At 44.6% G+C, this 26,892-nt stretch overlaps 1 protein-coding gene across 1 annotated transcript; it reads left to right on the top strand.

Moving 5' to 3' along the window:
• The first annotated feature begins 287 nt into the window (after positions 1-287).
• On the top strand, positions 288-26,892 carry ZNF512B (zinc finger protein 512B). Its single transcript, XM_083146712.1, has 17 exons — positions 288-468; positions 2,850-2,951; positions 7,288-7,361; positions 7,523-7,651; positions 8,073-8,197; positions 10,481-10,632; positions 10,764-10,835; positions 13,447-13,575; positions 14,725-14,849; positions 17,912-18,004; positions 18,264-18,362; positions 18,735-18,902; positions 19,028-19,219; positions 19,425-19,526; positions 21,900-21,962; positions 22,100-22,198; positions 25,163-26,892. The coding sequence occupies exons 1-17, from the start codon at positions 438-440 to the stop codon at positions 25,445-25,447; spliced, it is 2,040 nt and encodes a 679-aa protein (XP_083002838.1). The 5' UTR covers positions 288-437; the 3' UTR covers positions 25,448-26,892.

Below are 26,892 nucleotides of genomic sequence, written 5' to 3'. Positions count from 1 at the left end.
GTATGTTACTAATACGTATAAATGACCAGTGGATAGGATGTCTACAGTATGCAGAGAATGGGATGAGCGAGGGATCATTGTACAGGTATAGCTTATGATGGGATGTGTGATTTGTACAAGACAGGTACTGGCACAATATAGGGTGTTATGTGAGATCGGGGTACAGGCACATTATATGATGGGATGTGTCTCGGATCATCAGGGTACCGGAGACAGGTACAGGATATGGGAGAGCAGCAGGGATAGGCGGATGACAGGCGGCTGGAGGAAGCTGCATCACGTGACGCGCCTGTCGGATGACGGCAGGATGGCACCGGTAACTATAGTCTACTAGTCTAGCTATAGCAGACGAATATTTCTCCACCCCCGGTTCTATCCCGGTCACCCCGCTCAGTACCGCGAGAGTTTGTGCTCCGGGGGCGGAGTGAGCTCAGCGCATGACCGACAGCGAGTGGCGGGGCCCGGCAGGTAAGAGACAGATGTACCGGAGACGCATACACTACGGAATCCCCGTTACTGTGCGCGGCCCCTAGCCAATAAGCGTCGGCTAACTAAAGACCAGGTCCCACATGACCAGCATAAGCACCCCAAATCTCAGCCCACCTGTCATTGCACCCACAGATGACCCCCACTACTAACGTTACTTATGTGAATATATATATATATATAATATATATACATATACACACACACATAATATACATATTCTAGACTATACCTGTATCCTCCATGCACTCACTGCTTGAGCAGCACCTGCTCTCATCCCCTGCCTGCCATACCCTGCTAGTGTCTGCACTTAGCAGCTGCCAGTACTCCCCTCTCCCCACACTGTCTCCTGTCACTTTACCACTAATTCATCATTTTACTACATAAATGATGATACTCCCCCCCCCCCCGCAGCCCTACACAGGCAGTACAGACCTTCAGACCACTCACTAACCTCTTCCAGATTCACTCCACTCACAACCTGTTGTATGTGTTACAGTTACTGTCCAACACTCACAGCACTTTCAGCCCTCTGTATGACAAGCACAGACCTTTTCTTTTCATTATACCAGTTACTACACGCACAGAATACGAACATCCACCCTTTACTCAGTAAGTGACCATCACTCACACTCTTTTTCTTTTGTGTAACTGCACTATAGCTTTTAAAAATTAAAAATAAACACCTCAGTCACTATTTGATCAGAGTTTGCCTACACCTCAGGTAATTTAACTTGAAATGCCAATCCCTGGATCGGGATTGGAGCCTCCAATCCTTGGATTTTGGGATCAAAATGCATACTTGACTTATACCTGCTGGGCAACGCTGAGCATGGACAGCATCAGCTCAGGCGCTGCCCGGCAACCAGATTGTGCAGCTGTGCAGTATAATGTCAAAGGTCACGCTGCACAGCAATGTACCTGCTGCACCCATCCATCCCTGCTCGCTTAAGGACGGTTTCACATCAGTTTCCAGCGCGTAATTTGGTGTATTTCAATCCTGAATCCTGGGATTAGCCTCTCTACAATTAGGACCTTATACTGGTTGATTCGCAAGGCTGCAAATTCGCAGGCTTGGGAGTCCACCAGACGCCATCCTGCAATTGCCAATACACACGCCCCCCTCGCACACCGCGTTAGTGCACACGGGCTGCGAATGGATGTTTAACATTAAAAACCATTTGCAGGCTGTGGGGGAACAACCACATCATTTGATGGTCACCGACCATTGAATGATTTGGAAGGCACACGCACATCTATTGTTAGAGGTAACCTTAGATGTGTGTGGGCATTCAGAAGGAAGTGACCAGGCAGCTGACATCCAATGATGTCAGCTGCCCGGCGCCCATGTCACCGGGCAATTTCCATGGAAACGCCCAGTGTTTTCATGAAAATGCCCATGAAAGGCTGGGCATTCCCATGGGTGCGACTATATGCCCACGCCCCCTGGCTGCAGCCTTAGGTGCATGCACCTAGCGGACAGTCTGCACGCCGTGACCGCACGCACCCGGCGTATGCACACATGCGCAGAAATGCAGCTGTGCATACGCAAAACATCGGTCCCCGTGCAAACATACGCTCCTTGCGAACGGACCAAAATAACCCCCTTAACCTTTAGTATGTAGCCCTAAGGGGCACGTTTACTATAAATTTGCATATATAAAGTGATCTGTTCGGAATCTACCATGCAGGATCGCATTGCAATAGACGATCCCAACGTCTGTATGTATGTCCCTGAAAAGAGCCCATCCCTGCAATCTACTGTGCTGGGGGGGGGTCGGGTCTGCGGGTGTCTGCTCATGCGCAGTCAGCACTGACCCCCGGCAGTGCGATAAGTAGCCCATAGGCTACGATACAGCAATGTAGGGTCATTTTTCGACCATTGAAAGATGTGGGTGTTCCCCGCAGCATTCAAATGGATGTTTATGTTACCCATCCATTCGCAGAATGTGCATTGGAACATGCGCTGTAAGGGGGTGGCGGGCGGCCCTGCATTCCCCGGGCGGTGTTTGGTGGACTCGCAAGGCTGAAAATTCGCAATCAACCAGAATAACCCCCATTGCATAGCTGACATCACCCCATCACATATCTCACCGTGTGTGCGCACCTATAAGCAATCTCTCATTCACATTGACAATTCCTTCTGTAGAAACTTTCCATCATTTAACAACTCCTTACTTCATAATCAGAATATCCCTGCCCCATCCCTCCAGTTTTGTCACACTCCTGAACTTCCTCTGCATGAGTAGTCTGCAGTCTTGAGATTAATGCATCATTCGGCTAAATGAGCTGCTGTCATCCAGAAACATCACTTTGTACACAGCCTTGTCTGTCTAACGTCAGTTTCTGTCTTGGCCATTCAGAAGTCATGGCTGACTCTCTTGCCACTGGAGCTAGGAGACAATTTCCCAGGGCCAGTAAATCTAGATCTTCCACACAGTTGCAGTTCCTTGCCTCTGACTCAGGTAAGGGTCCTTCTCTTTATTCTTCCTTGTTGATTGAAATACTTGTATTATTGAAGCTCTGATTCTTGACATGTCCTGAACAAATATAACAACATCTTAGACATAAGTGGTCTTACTGTGTGTACACACTGTCAGATGTGCCTTAATATACTATCCACGATCCGATCGGAATCAGATCGCAAGGCACATCCGATTTGCATACAAGTCTGACTATATAGTGCACTGCACTATATAGTCAAGGCAGACAAGACTTTCTGCCTTGAGATACGTGAACGCACATCGTGATCGGATCGGGATCGCAAGGGTTAAAACCCTTGCGATCTGCATCCGATTCCGATCCGATGTTGACTATATCATCAACATCGGAAGGCAAATAGTACCATGTGTACACACTATTAGGGAGCACCTTGGTTTTATTTAGAATAGTCTGCTTTTGTTGATGACAAGGAGATGAAGACAATTGATTGTCATACTGTAGTACACACAAACCAATCCAAAGATAACCAATCAAATATATCAGTTGTAAGAGCAGATGATGTTTACATTTGCTGACACCCTTAATAAGGTGAGCCTATAGAGAGCTTGTTCAGCCCATTTTTTACCACGATATTGCATCATCCGTGTTTTATCACACATGACTTTGTGGGGGATATTCAGTTTATGTGTGAACCTCCAATGTCTATTTGATTATACTATTAGAACTGACAGTGGTTCATCCTAAAAGATGACATCATGTTCACATCGGTGCATATTAGGCAGTGTGCATGCCAATATGTGGCCCTCCGCCATCTTTACCGGTGTCTTCTGGTAGGCCATGCTACAGGGTCAACAGGAGCCATCTCTAGTTATGCCATGCTGCATTGCACCCAGTGTCGTTCTGGCACCCCCTGTGCTGGAATTATGTGCTCCTTAAGATCACTATTGCATAGATTAGTTTTTATATTTTCAGACAAAAGACCATTCTTTTGGAAGCTGCCAGTACATAGCAAACTCTTCATCGTATTGTATTGTATTTTATGTTTAGAATCCTTTAACCGTTTCAGGTCCAACGTCTAGTCAGGCTCAGCAGTCCTAGCGCTAGTAGCAGATTCAATGGTGAGCTACTTTAAAATAAGAACATTAACATCGTTCAACATTCTATGTAGACCGTTTTTGATTAAAAAAAATGACTCTTAATTTAAACATTTAAAACCGCTTCATATTATGCCAGACAAATTGAAGCCCCATACACATTAGAGCACAGGTTCTCAAAGTCGGTCCTCAGTACCCCACACAGTGCATGTTTTGCAGGTCTCCTCACAGAATTAGTGTTCCCGCTAGGCTGTTTTAGCGATTTTTAAAGGGCATTATGCGCCCTGCCCGCTAAAACAGCCTGCTGTCTGTCCCACCGGAGTGCACTGGTGAAGCCCAGCGCCGCAGAAGATGGCAGTGCCCGGCCCTTTCCCGGCAGCTTAGGGACGTAGTCACAGCCGGGCAAGCCCCCTTCAGTGATGCGGCAGCCCGGGCACACCCCCTTTAGTGATGCGGTAGCCCGGGCACGCTGCCTTTAGTGACGCGCCGGCCCAGGCACGCCCCCTTTTGTGATGCGGCGGCCTGGGAACGTCCCCATTTGTGACGTCGGCGTGCCCGGTCCGCCCCTCTTATGCTGCCCCAAATACACAAGCACCCTGCCCCATTTGGTTCCTAGAAGGAACACTACAGAATGAAGTGTAAAAATTAGCTCCACCTGTGGGTATTTTTAAAATGTGTCAGTCAGTAATGAGTGCACCTGTTGGGTGACCTGGAAAATGTGAACTGTGTGGGGTCCTGAGGACCAAGTCTCTGGCTTACAGGCTTACATTTAAAATAATAGTATGCTTTAAAAATTTGGGAAGGGACCCCTGAGTTTTTACTAGTTAGGGTTTCCTTTCCAACTTCATAAAAAAAAAAAAGTTTATTTTTTAATATTTAAACTGTTTTCATTTTAAGATTTCGCAGTGGGCACAGTGGTTCTTGTGCCACAGGCAAATCTGGGATCCTTCTGGTACACTTTCAAAGTGCTGTGACGTGATTGCCAAGGGCACATCTTTTACCCAGGTTGTCTTGGATGCAATCATGTTTTGAAAATGCACCCAAGAGATCTCTGCCTAGCTAACGGCTTCCTGAAATTGGAGTTGAACTCAGGGCTTACTGTGGAAAAGACAGCAAGCTAAAGACACAGTAATTATAAATAGGTGACCTATAGATAAGGGATTTATTACAAAGAATAGTGATGTTTTCTATATTGTGGGAATCATTTAAGTTTTGCCTGCATACCTTCTAAATTGGTGGTTGCCAACTTCAGTCCTCGAGAGCTACCAACAGTTCACATTTTCCACACAACCTAGCTGCTGCACAGGTGCACTCATTACTCACTGACACATTTTAAAAGATCGACAGAATTACTTCACTTGTGATTCTGTGAGGATACCTGCAAAACATGCACTGTTGGTAGCTCTCGAGGACTGGAGTTGGCTACCCCAGTTCTAAATCAAAATGGAAAAAATAGACAATAGCACATCAAATAGAGGGGATAGGATGAAGCTTATAGAAACATAGAATTTGACGGCAGATAAGAACCATTTGGCCCATCTAGTCTGCCCCTTTTTTACCCTTCAGGTAAAATTATGGAATAGTGTCAGGCCCACATCTGGCTTGCTGTGTTTATATGCCAAAAACTAATTTATTACTTGAACCTACAGTATATATGATTACAGCGGACCATTAGCTTTTTAATAATACAACTCATGATTAGTAATGAATTAAGAAGGGTTTTGTGTTATTTCTAGCTGTGTGATGGTAGTAGGCTTGGTGCAACAGAGAGCGTGACTTCCTCTATTTTACAGAGTGTGATAACTCACGGTGGGAGGGAGGAGTAGGTTGCGGGCTGAGATGTATGATAATCAGCAAGAGAGTTCATGAATTTGGCTTCAAAGCCGTGTGAGCTGGTGCTGAGGAGAGATCATGATCATAGATGTGGATGGGAATTTGGGAGTTGTTTGTTGTGAATTGAATTGGCATGGGAATTGATGTTCAGTGAAATGTTTCTTTTTCTTCATTGGCTGATTCACTAAACCTGTGCCTGGAGTATTGGAATAAATTATTCCATGATTTATACACATTTTTACTTTTTTCTGTACCTCCCTTAATAACTGCTGTGGTGAATGCTTGATTACCTCTCTGGAGTGCTGGCTTGGGATAGGGAATGATTTGTTTGTGGGGTTAATCTGCTGTATAGTAGACAGACCACTTGTGCTGTTTCATTCAGTTGGTGACAAACCTTTATTTCTTTTTGAATATGTGAGAGCTGTGTTTTGTAGAATTCGGGTGGTTTTGGAATGTCAGATATAGATTATGATGACAATCCGGTAAATATGATACTGCAGGATTAGTGATTGGTTTTCCTAAACTGATATATCGTCTGATGGGTATATCAGAATAGGGTCTGTGGCTGCTGGCAATGGGTGTGGTATAGGGTTCCGACAGTCAGGATCCCGACAGTCATTAGCCCGTTGTCGGGATCCCGACTGGCCGGACCCAGACAGCATGGCGAGCGCAACAAAGCCCCTTGCGGGCTCGCTGCGCGCGCCACGCTGTGGGCACGGTGGCTCGCTATGCTATGCGAGCAACCAATTCTATTCTCCCTCAATGGGGGTTGTGGACCCCCACGAGGGAAAATAGCCGACGGCCATCGGGAACCCGGCTGTCTGTGTTTTGACAGTCGAGATCCCGACGTCGGGTAAATGCCTGTCGGGATCCCGACTGTTGGGACCCCGTCTGGCACCCCTGGCAATATTACTTTTGTACTCATACGTAGATATCTGCTTTCGTAATATTAATATTATATACAGGTCGGGTCTCCCTTATCTGTGTATATTAAAAACCGAAATATTCCATAAACCGTGGGTTTTTCAGAATATTATGGGTTTGTTTGTGGGGTTTTTTTTTTTCATACTTACCTCGTCCCCGATGTCCTCGGCGGCCTTCAAGATCCTTTTCAGCGGCATCTCTAGTCCCAGGTGTGCATTGCGTGGGTGCGCCGGTGACGTCACCCTCGCGCAATGCACCCCTGGGACCGAAGTTCCTGCTGAAGAGGATCCTGAAGGCTGCTGTGGATGCGGGGGGAAGTCGGGGGACCATCGGAGCACCACCAGAGGACGAAGTAAGTTTGGAGAAAAAATAATATTCCAAAATCCAGAAAAATCCGTTATCCAAGTGGTCCCGAGCATTTCGGATAAGGGATACTCAACTTGTACTATATGCTTATAGTCATGGCTTGAACTTTTGGTTTGCAATTGATTTTAGTGTGTGTTTGTAGGAAGCTATTACAACAAGAGAACAGTTCAAAGGAGATATCCCAGACAAGAAAACCGTGAGCTTCGGGGAGTACCGGTAAGCATGGTAGGGGCCAGTGACGGATAAAGTCTAAATATAGAAGCACAGTTTTTGGAGCAGAAAAACAAATCTGTTCTTCTATTACCCTCCCTGACATTTGTCATCCTCCCAGCATGTTCAGTGTACAAACCAAATAAATTTTCCCCTTAATATCTCAGGCCTCCCTGATAAGCGAATGGAAGGAGATGTTTAAGACTCTGGCACGGGTGAGATGTCCAAGCACTAGCTGCTGGCTGGAGTTTCCCAGTGTTTACGGGCTGAAACAGCATTATCAACGATGCCAAGGGGTAAGAAGTGTTCATTTGGGCACCCTGCACCTTTCAAAACTGGTGCAGTTCCTCGTTCCTGCTTGAGGTGTCGCTCTCTGGTGCCGTGTTTCTAGCACAGTTTGGTCTGTATTTCAGCATGGCTATACAGTTTGCACTGTGCTAGAACATCACAGCAGAGAGCGACACCCCATGCCTGATAGAGGAATTGCACCGTTTTTGGAAGGTGCAGAGTGCTAGAATGAACACCAGGTAAAAGTAATACCAATACTAATCGTTTCTTACTATTAGTTCTTCAGGATTCTTACTGAAATGTGACCATGTAATTTGATTCAATGATGATTATACCCCCTCTCATATGCGTTTCTATAAATAATATATACAACTCCATTATTGAAGACTGCTTTTTTGGTTTGTCTCCTAACTTTGTATTTCTGTCTAGGCAGCTTTATTGTCTCGGAAGGTGGTCTCCTGCCCTCGCTGTGAAGCTGTTTTTGTGTCCAAGACTCAACTGCAGAAACACATGATGTGGAACCATCCAGAGAAAGAGGACAGCAGAGAAAAAAGGTCAAGTCCATCCACAGTCTCCAGGGCAGGCTTGGTCATCCTGTGGCTCTCCAAGAGTTGTGAGACTACATATCCCAGCATGCCCTGCCAGAGTTTTTGCATTCCCTAATAGCAAAACTGTAGCAAGCCATTCTGGTACTTGTAGTTTCCTTTATTTACCTGGAGAGCCACAGGTTGACCAAGTCAGCTCTGGGAGAACACATTTATTGGCAAGCTGCTCAATCAGATTATGATGTCACTCATGTGCTAAAAGGGAGGGGTAATTCTAGTTAGGAAACAACATTTTGCTGTCCCAATTGCACACTGAGTGGGAAATAACTATGTAATAATCAGATAATACAGAGATCTTGGTTGCATATATCTGCAGATATAGGGCTAAGCACCCAGGCTGTACGTCAAGGCGTCTCTGTGTCACTGGGGGTCCCTAATACTGGGTATGGGTCTGGGGTGCAGGTCCCCATCATGCCGGCACAGGCTGACTACTTCAGGGCAGCACACAAATGAAAATTAGTAAGGGTTAATAAGAAGCACATAAGTGCTATGTGAGAAGTGTGATTAAAATAATACAATATATATATATGATGTGATAGGGAAAACAAAAATATTAATAAAGTGTTAGGGTGTGCCAACCTGAAGCAGCCCAGCCACACCAACACAGGGGACATTGCACCCCCAAAACCCATCCCATAGTGACAACTATGGCCAGCATTCAATGCTCCCAATTCTCCGGGGGTTTTTTCGGCGAATCGGGCTGTTTTCACTCCTTTCGGTGAATCTGTTTCACTGAAAATGTGATTAACCCTATTTAATGTTCACTGTTTGCCGAAAGCAAACAGTGAATGCCGGCCAGTTCTCCGTTTCATGTTCGCTGCAAGTCGCTGGAGTATTTCAATGGGGTTTTCACTGGGATTCACCGAGAGTGTATTCAATGCTAGGAGGGAGAACTGCTTTCTCCATGATTTTTGCCATGATTCGCCGTTTTGCATTCGACATCTTTTTTAGGTGAACAGGAAAGTGATCTTTTGAAATAAAGGGTTTTGGGGGGAAGTTTGGTGTCAAAAAATCTGATTTTTTTTCTAAGAAGGGGCATGCTATTTGTAATCATGTGCTTAAAGCACATTAATATATATTTAATTTTATTTACATTTTTTTTTTACTTTTTTTTTATACACTTTGGCCAGCAGGGAGCCAAGAGCAGATCATTAATATTCATTTGTTCACTGTACTCTGGTCCCAATCATTATATATGCACGATCGGGACAGGGAGTGCAGCGGCTGATGATCCCAGCCCCCTGCCAGCTCTGGGGGTCTCTGCCAGTGTCCTGGCAGCCCTCCTCAGTGTCAGGCGCAGGCAGGGAGACTTCCATCTTACTGCCTGCTGCCTTCCCCCAGCTCCCTGCGGCATTCGCAGCAGGGGTTAAAATTCGCTGAGTTGAATAGGGTGACACGGAGGGCTGGCAGCAAATGCTCCAGCCCTCCGGAACCCTGCGAATGTGCAGCGAATCCTAAACTGGATTCGCTGCACATTTCGTAAATGTGCATTGAATACTGCACTATGTCTGGGTCTAATAGCCCAGAGTAAGGCCACATGATTATGGCTCCTACTGCACCTGAGAGCCATCTTACCTGGAGATACCCCTGGCTTCTCCAATGGCACTCTGGAGTCAGCCATCCCTCCTAAAGCTGACCTATCTACACCTCTTTAAGATACACAATACATTTATTGACAAGCTGCTCAATCAGATTATGATGTCACTCAGGTGCTAAAAGGGAGGGGTAATTCTGGTTAGGAAACAACGTTTTGCTATCCCAATTGCACACTGAGCGGTAGATTTATTAAGTTTGGTGAAGTGATAGTGTCTGGTTTTTATGACCGGCCAATCAGCTCCTACATGTCATTTTTCAAACCAAGCCTGTAACTTCACAGTAAGGAGCTGATTGGCCAGTGATAAATACCAGACACGTTATGCCTTCACTGAGCTTAATAAATCTGCCAATCAGTGAGAAATAACTACATAATAATCAGATAATACAGAGATCTTGGTTGCATATATCTGCAGATATAGGGCTTAGCCCTGGGAGAACAAAGTAAAACTCAACACAATCAGTTGCTGCATTGTACAATAACATTGGAACATTGGAATATTCTGCAAAATAACAGAACTATGCTTATACAGAAGTCTGTGAATGCACTTTTGCTATTGGCCTGTCTGTATTGTATAGAAGTGTCTGTCTTGTGATGTATGCCTTTGTTTTACCTTTGACTCTTTATATTGTTCTTAGGGTAATTAAAAGAGGATCCGCAACACACAGACTTACTAAACAGACCAAAACATGGGTCACAGAGGAGAATGGAGATGTCAACCATCCTAGAGACAATAAAAAACAGGGGAACATCTGTCTATCTGATGAGGATCCGGAGAGGATGAGACACAGTAAGGGGAGGGGCAATATATAAATCCGCTATTTTCTTTCTCTTCTTCTCATCCATTCAATCACACTGTTCAATTTTCTTGAAATAACTTTTATACATGTTTTATTTTATTTCTGCTCTTACTTGAGTCAGGAAGGAAACAGAAAACCCCAAAGAAGTTCACAGGAGAACAGCCGTCCATCACTGCCTCCTTTGGCTTGAAAAGTGAGTCCACGAAATAATAACTCACAGGTCTGTACTTTATTCAGACTTTAATGTTCAGCAATGAATAGTGAACAATCTTTATTATCTTAAGTATAGAACCTACAAGAATGAAACTAAAACAGACAGGTAAGGTAGGTGAGGGTAACATGAACAATCAGACTTTGACACATAACCACGGTGACCAACAGGCCGAGGATCCAGGCAGGGCTAAGGGGCACATTTATTAAAGAGAGGTTGGGGAAGGTTTTGTCAGTCGCACAGAAAGGAAGTTTTTATTTTGTACGGGTGGACCCTCCTTATACAGTATAATCAATTTAATATTTATTGATGCGAGGGTGTGCTACCACAGACACGAAATAGACGTACTTTGGAGGACAGAGAAAGAATGTCTTTTTTTGGTGCACCAGAAGAATTATATTAGTAAAACATGACTTTTAATGAATTCATTTAAAATAGTTGCGAAGATATAAAAGACACAGACAAAACATGAGACAACATGTAGTGATTTAAAAAGGATATAAATCCTCACCTAGTGGGACCCCACTGCACACTGTCCCTTAATAGTTTTATAATTAGTCTTAATGTGGCACGGTGGAATTGACTTGGTTATGTTACTATGTCACAGTTGCATATTACATGGATAACACAGGATTGTTACTCATTTGAAACAGTGTGTCAGTATGATCCTGGGGCTCTCTATGCAGCCGCTGGCAAGCTCTTGAACGCGGATATGATACCGTTCCAGCGCCGCCGCTGACTTGCTGGAGCCAGTGGTTCCACAACCTGCGTTCTGCCCGCAGAGCTGAGTCAGAGGTGTGCCTGTATGCACTCCCTCGCTCGAGCGGGTTAGAAGAGACAGGAAAACGCATGGCTCTGGCGCCAGAGACCGTGTCAGTGTGCTTGCTGGGGACCGTGTCCAACGGAAAACCCAATCCGGCCAACAACAGATCAAAATACAGTTTGTAAGGGGGAAGGGAGAGTGGGGTTTAAACACACTAGGTGTGTAGTTAGTCAAGCGTACGCTTTTGCAAAAAGCTTCCTCAGGACCACCGGGCGGGCGGCCGGAAGCTCCTTAAATACCGGTTCCTTCATGCATATTCATGGTACGTAAATTCAAGTGGGAGTGAATTAGTCTACTCCTAAAGGAGTGCAAACTTAGTTCTGATAATGGAGATTTTAAGTCCTATGGAGAGATATTTCTCCTAATCTGCTTCCCGTGTGGGTGTTTACATATAAATAAATATATATGGTAATATAACCTCAAATAAGCTTCCCTCGGGATGCAGAGTAAATTGTAATTCAAGGGTCGGCACGGGCTAGAAATCCTGACTGAACCTACAATATGGTATGCTACAGGCTTTAATACGTCCGTGATGGAGGAATAGCGGTGCGGCTCCGGAAACGGCTGCTGACCCGCAATAAACCTGGACCTGGTGCAGATAATATTCTGGTCACCAGACCCGACAGTCATGCCCCGGTCCCGTTCTCGGTCCGCTCGACTGGCAGGATTCATTGTCCCGCCTGTTGAGTGCCGAAAGGGGTTGTGGCCACGAGAAATGGCCGTGGATCTTCAAGATCTGGGCATGAGCTCATCAATCCACGTCCGTTCTCGGCAAAACGAGCCCGACTGCTTTTAAAGTCGGGCTTGTTTTGCTGAGATGCCTGTTCAATGCTGTTAGGAAAGACAACATTGAATAGGCACCTTCCACTATCTTCCCCATTAGAAATAGCGGCAGGGGATAGAATACCCCCTAAAGGTGAAAATCAGGCCTGACTGCTGGTATCAGGTATTTTGCACATGAAGCAGAATCCTCTATAACCAGTCCTATCAGCCATGTTTTTCCATGATTACACTTGGGTCCTGAAACTATTCCCAGATCCCATGTGATATCGCCATAAACCGGGTCATTTACCGCACAATAAAAATGGGCTATAATTGGGCAAAAATCACAGTATTAAGCTGCCCATACACGGTCCGTTTAATGGATCCGTTTGGGACTTAAACAGCACACATCGGATCGGATCGCATCCCTTGTGCATGCATTGTGCATGCACTGCGATCCGACACGATGTGTACCTAGTACAAAAAGTATGTGCAGCACATACTTTTTGTACCGTACTATGTGATGCGCGGGAGCGCGCATCGCATAGTACAGAACGGATGCCGGCGAACGGCTCCGTGTATGGACAGCTTTAGCCTGTTTTTGCATGCGGTAACTACAGCAAAAGAATACCCCACTTTAGATAAGCATACATCAATACTGTCACAAAATGTGACTGCACATAGTCATGTAAGCTGCAGGGTATCACTCACACATCACAGGTCTTTTCTAGGTTTATGCAGAAATAGAGAAACACCAGTCACTTTATGTCTATGGTATTTAAATCTCCCAGGACTCTTCTTCATGTGTACAAAGAAATATAAACTGCACAGGTCTGTCCCTCCTGTGTAAAGAAACGTGTAACTCTCTCTGTGTGTACAGACTGGACATAGATGGACCTCACAGTTTTATTTAAGCCTGTGCAGTTAGTAAATATGATTGTTGATGTCAGACCATTATAGGAATGTTTAGATTCTTCCATATATAACTTTCTGACTTTAATGTCACAGGCCTGGGAAAAGCTGATGACAAATCCAGGGGAAGACCAGGGAAGTTTGTACAAGGGAAAATCAAAGCCCCAACGAAGAGAATAGAAAGTGCAAATATAAGACTGGAACATATAATATCGCCCCCTTCAGGTAACAAACATACACAAATAAACAGTAAAGGATCAGATAAATTGTGATAAGAAAAAAGACTTTCAAGGGTCATATGGAACCAGTAACTGAAGTAAAGGTCAAGGAATGATTAAAATGGAGTCATATGGAGTGACACAGCCAAGTTTCGGGTGGGGAGAGTAAAAAGGCGACAAGTGTCGGGTGGAGAGAGTAAAAAGGCGACAAGTGTCGCATGGAGAAAGTAAAAGGATGCAAGTTTTGGGTGAGGAGAGTAAAAAAGGCGGCAAATGTTGGGTGAGGAGAGTAAAAAAGGCAGCAAGTGTTGGGTGGGGAGGATAAAGGCGGCAAGTGTTGGGTGGGGAGGATAAAGGCGGCAAGTGTCGGGTGGGGAGAGTAAAAAGGCGACAAGTGTCCCATGGAGAAAGTAAAAGGCGGCAAGTGTTGGGTGAGGAGAGTAAAAAAGGCGGCAAGTGTTGGGTGAGGAGAGTAAAAAAAGGCGGCAAGTGTTGGGTGAGGAGAGTAAAAAAGGCAGCAAGTGTTGGGTGGGGAGGATAAAGGCGGCAAGTGTTGGGTGGGGATAGTAAAAGGTGGCAAGTGTCCGGCTTTAAGCTGCTAAAGCTTAAGCCTCCCACCTAGAAATAGTTATAATATACTAATCGGCTGTCATAGTATGGTTCATTCGAAACATTAAAGGTGGCAGGAGACCAGCGGTTGCAGGAATTTTGGTACTGTGTCAAAGGCTTATACCCTGTACTCAGGAGGTGCACAGAGTGATCAGCAGTTCCCATCAGCCCTGGACAAGTATTGTAAGTATCCTTTATTAATGTATTTGGCAGTGAAAAATGGTGTTGCATTAAGGTAAAAAATTATAGAGGAGTACTACTCAAAAATTAAATAGCTCAGTTTAATAAGGTTATGGTCTGCTTTAAGTAGTTTTAAAAGTGTCTGAGGGACATAAGGAATAAGGGAGAGCACTGCATTTGGCTGCTAACACACTAAATTAACATGCACGTTGTACATAACCGTAGCCCAAGTCTCCCAATAGGATGTCTTAAGCATTGCAGTCAATGCGAATTGCTGGAAAGGATAATATACATCCTAGTGATTTGTATTGAATGTTCTGATTTGGGTGGGTACAGATCACTCTCACATCTTTGCCCCCTGTACCAGGCAGTGTGGACGACAAGTGCCAACGCCAGACCAATAAGAAGGGTGAAGTGACCTGTCCTAATTGCTGCTCTGTCACACGTAAAACTATGGCAGGTTTGAGAAAACACATGGATGTGTGTGAGCAGGTAAGATTCACTGAACCATGCTTGCTTATATATTTTTATGTATGCATTCTGACTCCGTTTAATTATAAGGACCATGGCCCTTATTCTGGTTCATTCGCAAAGGCAAATTCCTTCTCAAATGGTAGAAACCATGTGCACTCCAGGTGGGAGAGAAGTAACGTGCAGATAGAATTAGATTTGGGTGGGGTTTTACTTCAAAGTGAGATCTATATTGCAGTGTAAAAATAAAGCAGAGTTTTCCCTGCAGAGAACCAAAATAACTCACCCAAATGTAACTCTCTCTGCAAGTTACATTTGAGAAGGAATTTGCGGCAGAATAAGGGCCCATGTTTATTGGATGTTGCTTCTGTACCTTTGGTTATAGAATGGTCTCTTGCTTTAAAGTGGTGCATGTTGCCGGTTTCTATCGCATGGCTTTTCCAAATAGAGGCCTTGAGCAGATGATTGAGATTTTCGGTTGAAACCTCTTCCGTTTGTGGAACTTGAATTCTTAGCTTTGAAAGTTTCCCTTTGTTGGCATTTCTCTTGTGACAAGGCTATTGGTGCTTGTGGCTTTATCATGCAGTTCTACATACCTAATTATTCATGAGATTGGTGCGGTACAGGACAGGTTGAGTATCCCTAATCCAAAATGCAGTGGACCCGAAGCATTTTGGATAATGGATTATTCCGTATTTTGGAATATTTTTTATAGTACAATGAGGACTGGACCCATGTGTTTACACAGAATGCATTTATGTTATATAAACACATCAAACACATGAAATACACACAAATATATATTTTATTTGTGCATTAAAAAAAGGTTTCAACATGAAACAAAAACAAAGTTTATGTACTACGTCAGACACACTGTACAATTTTTTTGACCAATTTGGTTGAAAGACATTTCCATTGAACCCAGTGTCCTGGACTAAAGATGTTGACGAAATATATTGACGACAGACGAAAGAAGAAAGATCTAGCTACAGTTTATAGGCTCTTTTTGAAAGATATTCAAATTGAGCTGCATACACAGTTGACGAACAATCTCGATGAACAACTGGCGGGTATGCGCATCATCATTCATCGTTTGTTTGTTGACAATATCTTTTGTCAACATCTTCCGTCCAGGACACTGGGTTCAATGGAAATGTCTTTCAGCCAAATTGGTCAAAAAAATTGTACAGTGTGTATGCACCTTTAATGTGAATGCCAAGCAATAATTTTCTTGCACATATTTAGTGCCAGTTACATATTATGTCCCTAGCAGTGCCAGTTACATTTTATATCCCCAGTAGTGCCAGTTACAGATGTGCCCAGTAGTGCTAGTTACAGATATCCCCAGTAGTGCCAGACACAGAAGTCCCCAGTAGTGCCATTAACTTGTAATGTCCCCAGTAGTGCCAGTTATAGATGTACCCAGTAGTGCCAGACCCAGAAGTCCCCAGTAGTGCCATTTACCTGTAATGTCCCCAGTAGTGCCAGATACAGATGCTCCAGTGGTGCGTTTAGCAACAACAAAAAGTACATTCCGAAAACTATGGTTTTCAAATTATTTGGATATCTGGATTAAGGTGCCCATACATGTACCGATTACCTGGTACTTTTTGTGCTAAAATCGCATCGCATTGCATTCAAGACAGTACAAAAAGTACTGCGTTCAAGACAGTACAAAAAGTATGTGCAGCACATACTTTTTGTACTTTACAATGAGATGCTGCGTGAGCACGCATCTCATAGCACACATCGCACTGGGAAAATCGGTGCGTGTATGGGCACCTTAAGGCATACTTAACCTGTACTATGTAACCCTCTCCTTTCAGCTAAATCAGATGATCGTCATAAGATTCTTTGTTCAGGACAATTCCTTACATCTCCTGAATGTGGTGAGAGCCCTTCAGAGTTATGTAGTAATGTCTTCCTCATTGTGGAAGTCTCCCTTCTAGTCTTATACAATGCCAGTCTGAGAGCTTAGCCTGCTATAAAACAGGTGGTTACTTGGTGGATTGTAACTACAATTTGCCAGACCTACAGTATAGTTCCAAATTTGTTTTTGTTTTTTCAAGACTGGGTGACGGCTCACTCTACTGGGCTGGTAGTGAGTCCTTCCTGGGAGGCACAACGTAGCATCTTAGTGGAATAGTTCTGCCTGGCTGTGATTTGTTCCATGGTACAGAACTTCAACAAATGTTTAAAAATTTAGCAGCTTATTACCTTAAGACACCAGCTTATGGTATACAAATGTACCTGTAGTTACAACTTGACCTTACCCTCCCCCTGCAGTAGCGGTGGAGCATCCCAGAGTCACAGCAGTGCCCCCCAATACAAATGACTGTGAAAAGAGGATTTTCAGACATTACGTAAAATCTGTTTCTCAAGATCCATGTAATGCCTCCTCTTTCCCCTTCACTTATTTTAGATGAATGTTTGTTCATAGGTCCTACTATTTCAATTTATTTGTTAAATCGAGTAAATGGGGATTACATGTTACATTTCTTTTAGTGAATTAGTGCCTTATTCTAGCATTTTTATACCCTAAAGGTGGCCATACACTGCTGTGATGTCTCGCAGCAGTGTACAGCCAACCGATTCCCCACGAGCCACCCGGGACCTTCCCAGGCAGCAGGAACGCATGCGATCCATCACAATTTGTTGTGTCCCTGCTCCCCACTTGCCCTGCCATCGGAAGGGAGGTCCCAAGTTGGTGGTCGGACGGACAGCAGGTCCGACCACCGAATCGGGTCTGATGCGCTTGGAATCGGCCGAAAACGGCCCATATCGGCTCAGTGCCCATACTTTAGGTACATTGTGTCTGCCAAATGGATCCTGAGACACAGGCTTTATGGCAAATCCAAAAATCCTCTTCTACACTTTCCATGTTTACTGTTGATATTAAATATGTATTGATGTAGGCAAGCTTTTGGGGAAACTTCAAGTCAAAGTATGCAGGGAATGTAAGATGAGTAGTTCCACAGCAGCTTCAGAACCACATACAACCTAAACCTGGTCTAAGTTACTATACCTTTCAGTGTGTTTGATTTGGTATGTAAGTACTGACACTGGCTGCTTCCTACCCCCAGCTGCAGGCAGCACTGAGGTGTCAACAATGCAAGAAGCAGTTCAAGTCCAAAGCTGGTCTGAACTATCACACTATGGCGGAACATGTCAACAAGGTGAGCAAAAAGTCTGAGCAATGCAGTCTAAATTACTGGGGTCAGCTTCTATAATGCTAGCAGTTCTGTAGCCTGTAGAGTAGACCTTTACAAAAAAAAAAATCGATTGCACATTTATTTCTATTTAAAATGTAAATCAAATGTTGTAAAGGTTTTTCTTTTTAATTCTTTGAGGTAATATTAGGGGTTATACTGTATATTTTATGGTCTCTGGCGTCTAGATATCGGCTCACCCTTTCGTTCCCTCACACTTTCTCAGTCTTCCAGTACTGATGATGTCCTGTTGGATGATCCCAAAGAGCGGGAACGCCTTCGCAAAGTTTTGAAACAAATGGGGAAACTACGATGTCCAAAACAGGTACATGTCCAATAACAATGTACTGTATACAAACCTATATTGCACTCAATAAACCCAGCTCAGGCTGAACCAGGATTCATGGGTAAGGCAATTAATAGACTTAAGGTTGGTTCATCCTACACAGTGACTATCTACGCTGTGATGTAATGTGACTGCTTGTGCATTTATTTTCTCTCTACGGGCCAGATGTACCAAGCTTCAAAAAGTGAAGTGTACCATGGCAGGTAGGAGCTGATTGGCTGGCTGTTTATCACTCTCCATTTTATCACTTTTTGAAGCTTCTGGCCCTAAATCATTTGTGGTTTTATGTTACATGTTATCAGCAGTGATCCAGGGTTAAGCGCACTCTGTACCTTTATGTCCACATTACAGAATTGCTCTGCCACATTCTCCAGCCTGATGGGGTATCAGTACCACTTGCAGCGTTGTGGCAGGGAGCAGTGTGACAGGGAGAAACTGCATTTCTCGTGCCCCCAGTGCAACAAATCGTATCAGTCCAAAGCTGGGAGAGATTACCATTTACGCTCCGAGCACTGTGCGGTAAGTGTTTCTAGCTAATGGCACAAGATTATCACTAATAGTCCACAAGAAATAAAGAGATCTAAGTGGTGACAATGTGCCTAATTCAGACTTGATCACAAAGCACAATTTTTACCCCTCTCCAGAATCCGGTGGAAACTGAGCCAGTGACTCAGGAGATAGAAGTGGAGGATTTCGAGCGGACCCCGAGTGGTAGGGTCAGGAGACGTTCAGCACAGATCGCGGTCTTCCATTTACAGGAAATTGCTGAGGACGAACTGACAAATGGAGGAAACCGGAGGAGGATGAAGGAAGATTTAGTACCAGACAGCAAGAGGGTGAGGGGCAGATAGTATCTAAGTGTATCTGACACTTACAGGTACAAATGTAGTGACGGATACCTTAAAATGTATATATACTGTATAGGGAAGGTAAGTACAGTCTACAGATTTTGCCCGCTGCGATGTCACACTATATAATCTGTGCCCTTCTGCTAGTTATGTCTGGATGAAATGACAATGTCTAACGTGTGTCATGTGACAGCTGAACTACCTCCGCCCTGGACTACCGACCTTTAACCCCCGGCTCCTGGACAGCTGGAAAACACGTGTAAAGGAGAATGGATTCATCTGTTGTCCCAATAATGTGAGTGCATATATAGTGTATATTGTGACACACACTGTAAACATTTCTACAAAGCACAAGGAGATGTGAATATGTTTTAAGCTTTTAGTTAGTGAAAATCTAATGATTGTGTGCAGTGGATACACATTAGTTTATATTGTAACCTTCATATATCGCACATGTTTTCTAGGGTTTGTTAAATGTTTTCAGGTGATGCATCACATCCAGTTTATAGTGTACCTCCTCACATACACACAGTGACTTACAGTTTGCCATTTTATGGCCGAATCAATATATTTAAAAATGGGTACTTGTTTCCTAGAACGGCCACAACGATTTAGATCGTTGTGGTCGTAAGATAAAAAATCGGATCGATCGCATCGCATGCGATTTGGTCGCATACGATGCGACCGATCCGATCGACCGATTTTTCACCCGATTTTTTTATTTTTTTCACCAGATTTGTTTCAATTGCCCCCCCAAATGTTAATAAGTGTGCTAGACCCCACGATAGACGTGAACCCGAAGCGTGGCGAGCGCAGCGAGCCCGCGAGGGGCGGCGGTGCGCGTCCTCCGACCTTTTCATTCCCCTACTATCCACTAGGGCGTGGAGTGAGAATATAATAGTGTGGCGAGCGCAGCGAGCCACCGAGCCCGAAGCGTGGCGAGCGCAGCGAGCCCCGCGAGGGGACGCGTCTAACTTCACAGGTATACGCGTCCCCTCGCGGGGCTCGCTGCGCTCGCCACGCTTCGGGCTCGGTGGCTCGCTGCGCTCGCCACACTATTCTATTCTCACTCCACGCCCTAGTGGATAGTAGGGGAATGAAAAGGTCGGAGGACGCGCACCGCCGCCCCTCGCGGGCTCGCTGCGCTCGCCACGCTTCGGGTTCACGTCTATCGTGGGGTCATGGCGGGCACATAAAAAATGTGAAATGGGTCATATTGGCCCATTTCACCTTTTTTATCATTTTTCCCTATGTGAGATGGACTTAATCAAGTCCATCTCATCTTGTGCCATTATAATGGCACAAGACCGACCGATTTCAATGTTAAAAGATTTTTTAACATTGAAGTCTATGGAAAAATCGGGTCAATCGGTCGGTCGCATCGCGGCCGATTTTAATTGGTCGCGACCGACCGATTGACCCGATTTCTGTCAATCAAAGTGAAAAAATTGTAAAAAATCGGCCACATCGTGAGGATCGTGTCCCTTAATTAAGAGCCACGATCACTCACGATTGTGGCCGTTCTAGGAAACAAGTACCTAAAAATGTAACTAGTCTATTCACTAGGAACCAATTTATCTTGAATATGGAGTGATAAAGTGCTTCAGTGATGTCACTGGCTCCTAGTGAATTCATAGGCTTCATTCCCAGTGATGTCAGCAGTTCCTAGTACGTTCATAGACTGCATTCTCATACATATTTGTTCACCCCCCAAAATGTGCTCATTACAGGGCTGATTCTGGTTCACTCTGTAAGCTACGAGGAGCTTACCGATTAAGCACTAAGGGGGTTATTCTAGTTCACTCTTTCTGACAAAATCTTTCTTAGATGGACAAAACCATGTGCACTGCAGGTGGGGCAGATGTAACTTGTGCAGAGAGAATTAGATTTGGGTGGGGTTTTACTTCAAAGTGAGATCTATATTGCAGTGTAAAAATAAAGCAGCCAGTACAGAAACAAAATAACTCACCCAAATCTAATTCTCTCTGCACATTTTACATCTGCCCCCCTGCAGTGCACATGGTTTTGTCCATCTAAGAAGGATTTTGGCAGAAAGAGTGAACTAGAATAAGGCCCTTAGTGCCAGAGAGCCTGCCCCAATGAAAACCCAGGCCCCCTACCCGCCGTTTCCTCTCGCAACCATGTGAGGGGATGTGTACCGAAGACACACCCCCTCACATGTGTCCACTGCAGGAGAAATCATTTGATGATCGGCGACTATTGAATGATTTCTCCTGGGCTCACAAATAAGTCAGTGGAGACCATATGGCGTCAGATGCCCACCTCCGGGACACATCAGCACGCCTGCATCGCCATGGGAACGTCCAGCGTTTTCATGGGGATGCCCATGAAATGCGGGGCATTCCCATTGGCAGCGCCCTACCCCATTGCCGCAAGCCCCCCGGCCATCAATATAGACACCCAGGGGGAAATTTACTAAGATGTGTATTCTACTTCACATGTGAGGTTGCTATGGGCAACCAATCAGAATCTACTTCTTATTTATTTAGCACCCTCTAGTAGATAGTAGACAGAAATCTGAGTGGTTGCCCACAGCAACACCACATGTGAAGTAAAATACACATCTTAGTACATTTCCCCCTCAATGACATTAGTGCGCATTAATACATGCAATGACACTCCCTCCATGTCTTACTTCCTTCTGCAGCATTGTGAAGCAATATACTCCAGCGTGTCTGGACTGAAGGCTCATCTAGCAAGCTGCAGCAAGGTACCCAGTGCCACATAGTGTATGTTTCAGTCATCAGAGCAACCATTGAGTGACTAAGTCTACTTGCTACTACTCGGTGTGGGGGCACTGTGTTTTTGAGAGTAGGTGGTCATTGGGCTGCCTTTTGTCCTTTTCAGGGTAATCACTCAGTGGGGAAATATCGATGTCTGCTGTGTCAGAAGGAGTTTAGCTCTGAAAGTGGAGTAAAGTACCACATCTTGAAGACACACTCACAGGTGAGAGTTCAGCAGTCACAAATTGAATCATGCAATAATGTAGACAGTTGGAACAGTGGGAACATTTACTTTTTTGAGCAGTTGAGTGCTGACATCGCTTTGCTGGGGTGGGGGGGGGGGGGGGCAAGGATCTGTTACTTAACCACACAATACAGACAGACAGTTCTTATATCACTGCCTTGCTGTTATGTAGGTGCACAACCACTTTATAGTCTGCCAAGTGCCTCTTAAATGCTTTGCATCATGATTTGTATGACTGTGGTGCCTCATTGGAATGCACACATCACAAACATTAGATGTCACTCTTGTCTGCTATCCTTTTTATTCATTTCTCTAAAATACTGATCTGATTTGTACCTTATGGCGTCAATAAGTCATGTGCTTAACAAAACTTCAGGAGTCTTGTAATTTCATGACTTGCATGAAATATGTCAAGGAAAAAAAAAAAAGATTTTTCTGTTCGTTTAGATTCATCAATATAGACACCCAATGACATTAGTCCATTGGAAGACCTGGCAACCATGTGATATAATTAAATAAAATAATGGGCCTAATTCGGACCTGATCTCTGGGCTTCTAATTTTTGAAGCCCATTGATCAGGTATTCGCGGCCCTGCCAAAGTGAAGTCCCGCCCTGTGCAAACCGGCAAATTGCTCAGCAAGGGGCTTGCATAAATTAGCTGTATTGGCGAATCACTGCAAACCCATTTTTAAGCCACTGTCCATCTAATGATTTTTCAAGTGTGTGCAGTTTGTGCATAGCCCAGGACTTACTTGACGGCTGCGATAGAAACAGGCTGATCTGGCCCAGAGCTGACATCCCACGACTTCACCTAAAACACCTGCTGAACACAAGTCTGCATTTTCCCTTACACTCCCAGAAAACATCCTGTTTCTACCCACAGACGCAGTGTTTCTGTCAATCACAGAAGATAAAAAAAGAAGCAGGATTTTGACGCAGGATGGCCTTGCGCATGCGTAGTATAGGCCGTATGCATGCGCTGTCTATTGATAATCACTTGGCCTTCGAATTTGCAGACGTGCTATCAGGTCTGAATTAGGCCCATTGTTAAGGGAGCACAATATACCCCAATGGACTCCGAGAAATGGCTTCAATATAAATACAAATGTCCAATTAGGACAGCGGTTCCCAACTTTTTTTCTTTCCCATACCCCTTGATTAGGCTTTTTATTCATGCGTACCCCCTCCTCTTAATTTGAAATATCCACAGTACTTAGGAGTGGAAGTGAGCGGTATGTGTATCCTTATATTAAGGAGTAGCGGTGAAGTAGTGTGCACTCAGGAATCTGGCCGCTGGCTTTGTACTGTCTCCTGGGTTCCTGCGGACGCCTGTAGAATTAATGCTGCTGTTTCCTTGGATTCAGTATTGAATCCCGGCGGTTGGGATCCCGGCGTTCAGAATCCCGACAGCCGAAATGCCGACAAGGGGGGGACGTGGATCGCCCCCCCTTGCGGGCTCGCTGCGCTCGCCACGCAGCGGGCCCGGTGCCACGCTGCGCTCGGCACACTAATTTATTCTCCCTCCAGGGGTGTCGTGGACACCCACGGAGGGAGAAAGTGTCGGCATTTCGGCGGTCGGGATTCCGGCATCGGGATTCTGAACGCCGGGATCCCGACCGCCGGGATTGTAACTGCATCCAGTTTCCTTTACCCCTGGATGTCTGAGGGCAGTGCGGGTAGCTTGGAGTGGATTTCTGGTCGGCAGTGGCGGTTTTTACCTATGGGCTGCAGCCCCCCTCCCCCAGGAAAAATCCACAACTCTGGTGAAGACTGCACTGGCTTCACTGTGACTGGCAGGGACTACCTCTTGGAAGTCTGACCTGCCAGTCACCAAGGCAGTCTCATTGGGAGGTGTTCCCTCCCTCCGGGACACCTTTGTGCGGGCTGTCTTGCAAAATCCCCGATTGCGCATGCGCAGTACCTATATCGGTACTGGGCATGCGCTGGCCCCGGTGCCTGTCATCTGTATTATACAGGCGCCGGGATCTTGATTCCCTTCAATGTGCTGTTGCTGAAGCAGCCCATAGAAGCTGGCCACATGCGCAGTACAGATGTTTGTACTGCGCATGCGCTAGTCCCGGCACCTGTTATCATTGCACAGGTGCGGGGAACTCTGCAGGGACCGGGAGCAGCGCCGGCGACAGGGGGGTGCCTGCATCGCGGAGGAGACGCCGATGCCGCTGCAGATGGAACCAGAGTTGATGCAATGTGGTTCGTCTCCATGGCAAAGGGAAACTTTTTCTGCCAACGGGAGTCTTCTTCTTGGGCCATTACCAATATTATTTTTACGCCCCCTCAACCGGTCAGCAGAGTACCCCCAGCGGTATGGGTACCCCAGGTTGGGAACCGCTGAATTAGGAGACACTGTGACTATTTCAAATTTACAAAGCTGTCCCTTTACAGGGTAGGCTCTAAATTGACTTAGTTTCTTGTTTTTAAAGGAAGGTTTTATGCTAAGGGGTCCGTTCTAGTTTATTCGCAATGAACCAAAATCATTTTTTTGGCAGGGCAGGCACTCTGAGACTCAGCAAGCTGCGATCTTCGCAGCTTACCAAGTTAACCAGAATCAGGCCCTAAATACAAAAGTAAATGTTGCAATTTAGTTAATGTATCAGTAGATGATCAGGTTTTGAAAACTCTGATTCTAGTTCATGGGCCCTGATTCTAGTTCGATCGGTCTCCCATGTGTTCACGTGGGGGACCGGTATTGAAGCTCTGTACATCCTCATATTCAGCAACCTGCACAGTCGGCGTGGCGCTTGCACGGGTGGGGGCGGTGGTGGAGCTGGGACATGGGAACACCCAGCGTTTCATGGGAGAACCCATGCAAATGCTGGGTGTTACCATGTAAATGCGTACGTAAGGATTGGGAGGGCATGTTGATTCATGGGAAATATTTGCTTCAGAATGATCCAGCTTTTGATACTAGCTGTGTATTCCAGAACTGGTTCCGGGTGTCTGTGGTTTCATCACCTTCTAAAAGGAAAATATCTCCAGAGTTCTCTGCTAATGAGTCTGAGATGAAAGCATCGGGCAAGACAAAATGGAGGAAGATTGAGGAGAATCCAGTAGTTCCTCCAACATCTACAACACACCCTAAAAAAGAGACTACATTTGCACAAAACACCCAGCCTAAGAAAGCATCAAGTAAATTTGGAGTGTACACGCACAGCTTTGGGTCCAAGGTCAAAGTGCGGAAGGGTGCCATATCCAGAAGATGGAAATAACCCCACATAGGAATGTGCATCAACCCCAGAATTGGCATAAGCAGCCTGCAAGCAGTCATACAGAAAATAATATATATGCTATAGCAAATCCCTTAATGTCTGTTGCAGAATAAAGCAGGACCAAGTACACATAATATAAATGTAAATCTACTACTTGAAACTTAGGATAGAACATAGTGACATTACTTTCTGAATTAAACACTATATGGAAAACATAAGGAGAGAATATTCGCTGTCTTAAATCTGCACCTTGCTGCTGCATTATGTGAAATGGAAAGCAGTGCACTCATTTTTAATTTCTTGGGTTTTTTTTAACATACAGATTAATGTGTCTCTCAATCCTCATACTAGGGGCCCATTATTACAATTATATTAAGGTGAAAACACCACTAAGCCAATCCAACACTTGCTTCTATCGTGGAACTTGCACTAGAAAGATAAAGATTATGGGGATTGGTTTCTGTGCCTCAGTGCAATTTTTCAAGTAATTTAATGATAGGAATAGTACCCTATTGTATATGCACAGTCATTACACACATACAGTAGATCGAGCAGCGAATGGACATTGCCAGTAATCCAACCAGAATTTTTAGCCTTGTTTGTATTGTTTGTTTGTTGTTGTTGTTTTTTTTTTTTTTTATAAGAAAATGTTGTATGCTGTAAAATGAAGAAAAAAATTGTTTTAAGAGAGATGTACAACCAGAAAATAGTATGGAACATCTAGTTACTTCAGTAAAACATATATCAGACATGTAATTTCTATATTTAATAAGCACTTACAGGATAGAGTCTGTTCTCAGGAGACACCACATACAGAAAATACATAGGCATTGTTTATAAACAGACTACCTTATGTTGTTTCAAAGCAGCTAGCTAAGCTATTTAAAGTGGAGGCAGCCATTTTGTGAATTCTTCATACTTCATGACCATCCAGATTATCGTTTTGCTAACCCCAGTGACATCGCATAAATAATTCATGACAATGCAGCCTGTAGAGGTTCATTATGTTCATAGTTAATTGATAGGCTGCACTCTCATGAATTTTGATTCAAATTCCAAAATGTCTGCCCCCACCGTACGTAGGTGGCAGACACACACCAGGCACATGGCAAATACACACTTGGTGCTTGCGTGCAATACTAACTCTATAAGCTTTCAGCCATTTTACTTGTGTCTGATTTAAAATGGATGATTTAGAAGCATCATGGAATATGCATAAGCACTTTGTCTGCACAAGTTTTTGCACACCCTTTGAGTCATTTATACTCATATATTGCCAGTTTTACAGACCTGTAGAAATGTATGAGTGGAGAACACTGATGTACCCACTGAAGCAAGCATTTAGTACTAGCAAAATGTCTTTCTCCAGGACTACTGTGTCTGTCATTTCTCCAGTGTCAGTTACCTAGATCTTGGCTTCACAGTGAAATAAAATTTGAAATAAA

Source organism: Crinia signifera, chromosome 6 (assembly GCF_055691185.1).
Source record: "Crinia signifera chromosome 6, ASM5569118v1, whole genome shotgun sequence".
Classification (NCBI taxonomy): Eukaryota; Metazoa; Chordata; class Amphibia; order Anura; family Myobatrachidae; genus Crinia; species Crinia signifera.
Note: the sequence above shows the minus strand (reverse complement) of the source record. Positions and strands in the feature narration are given on the sequence as shown.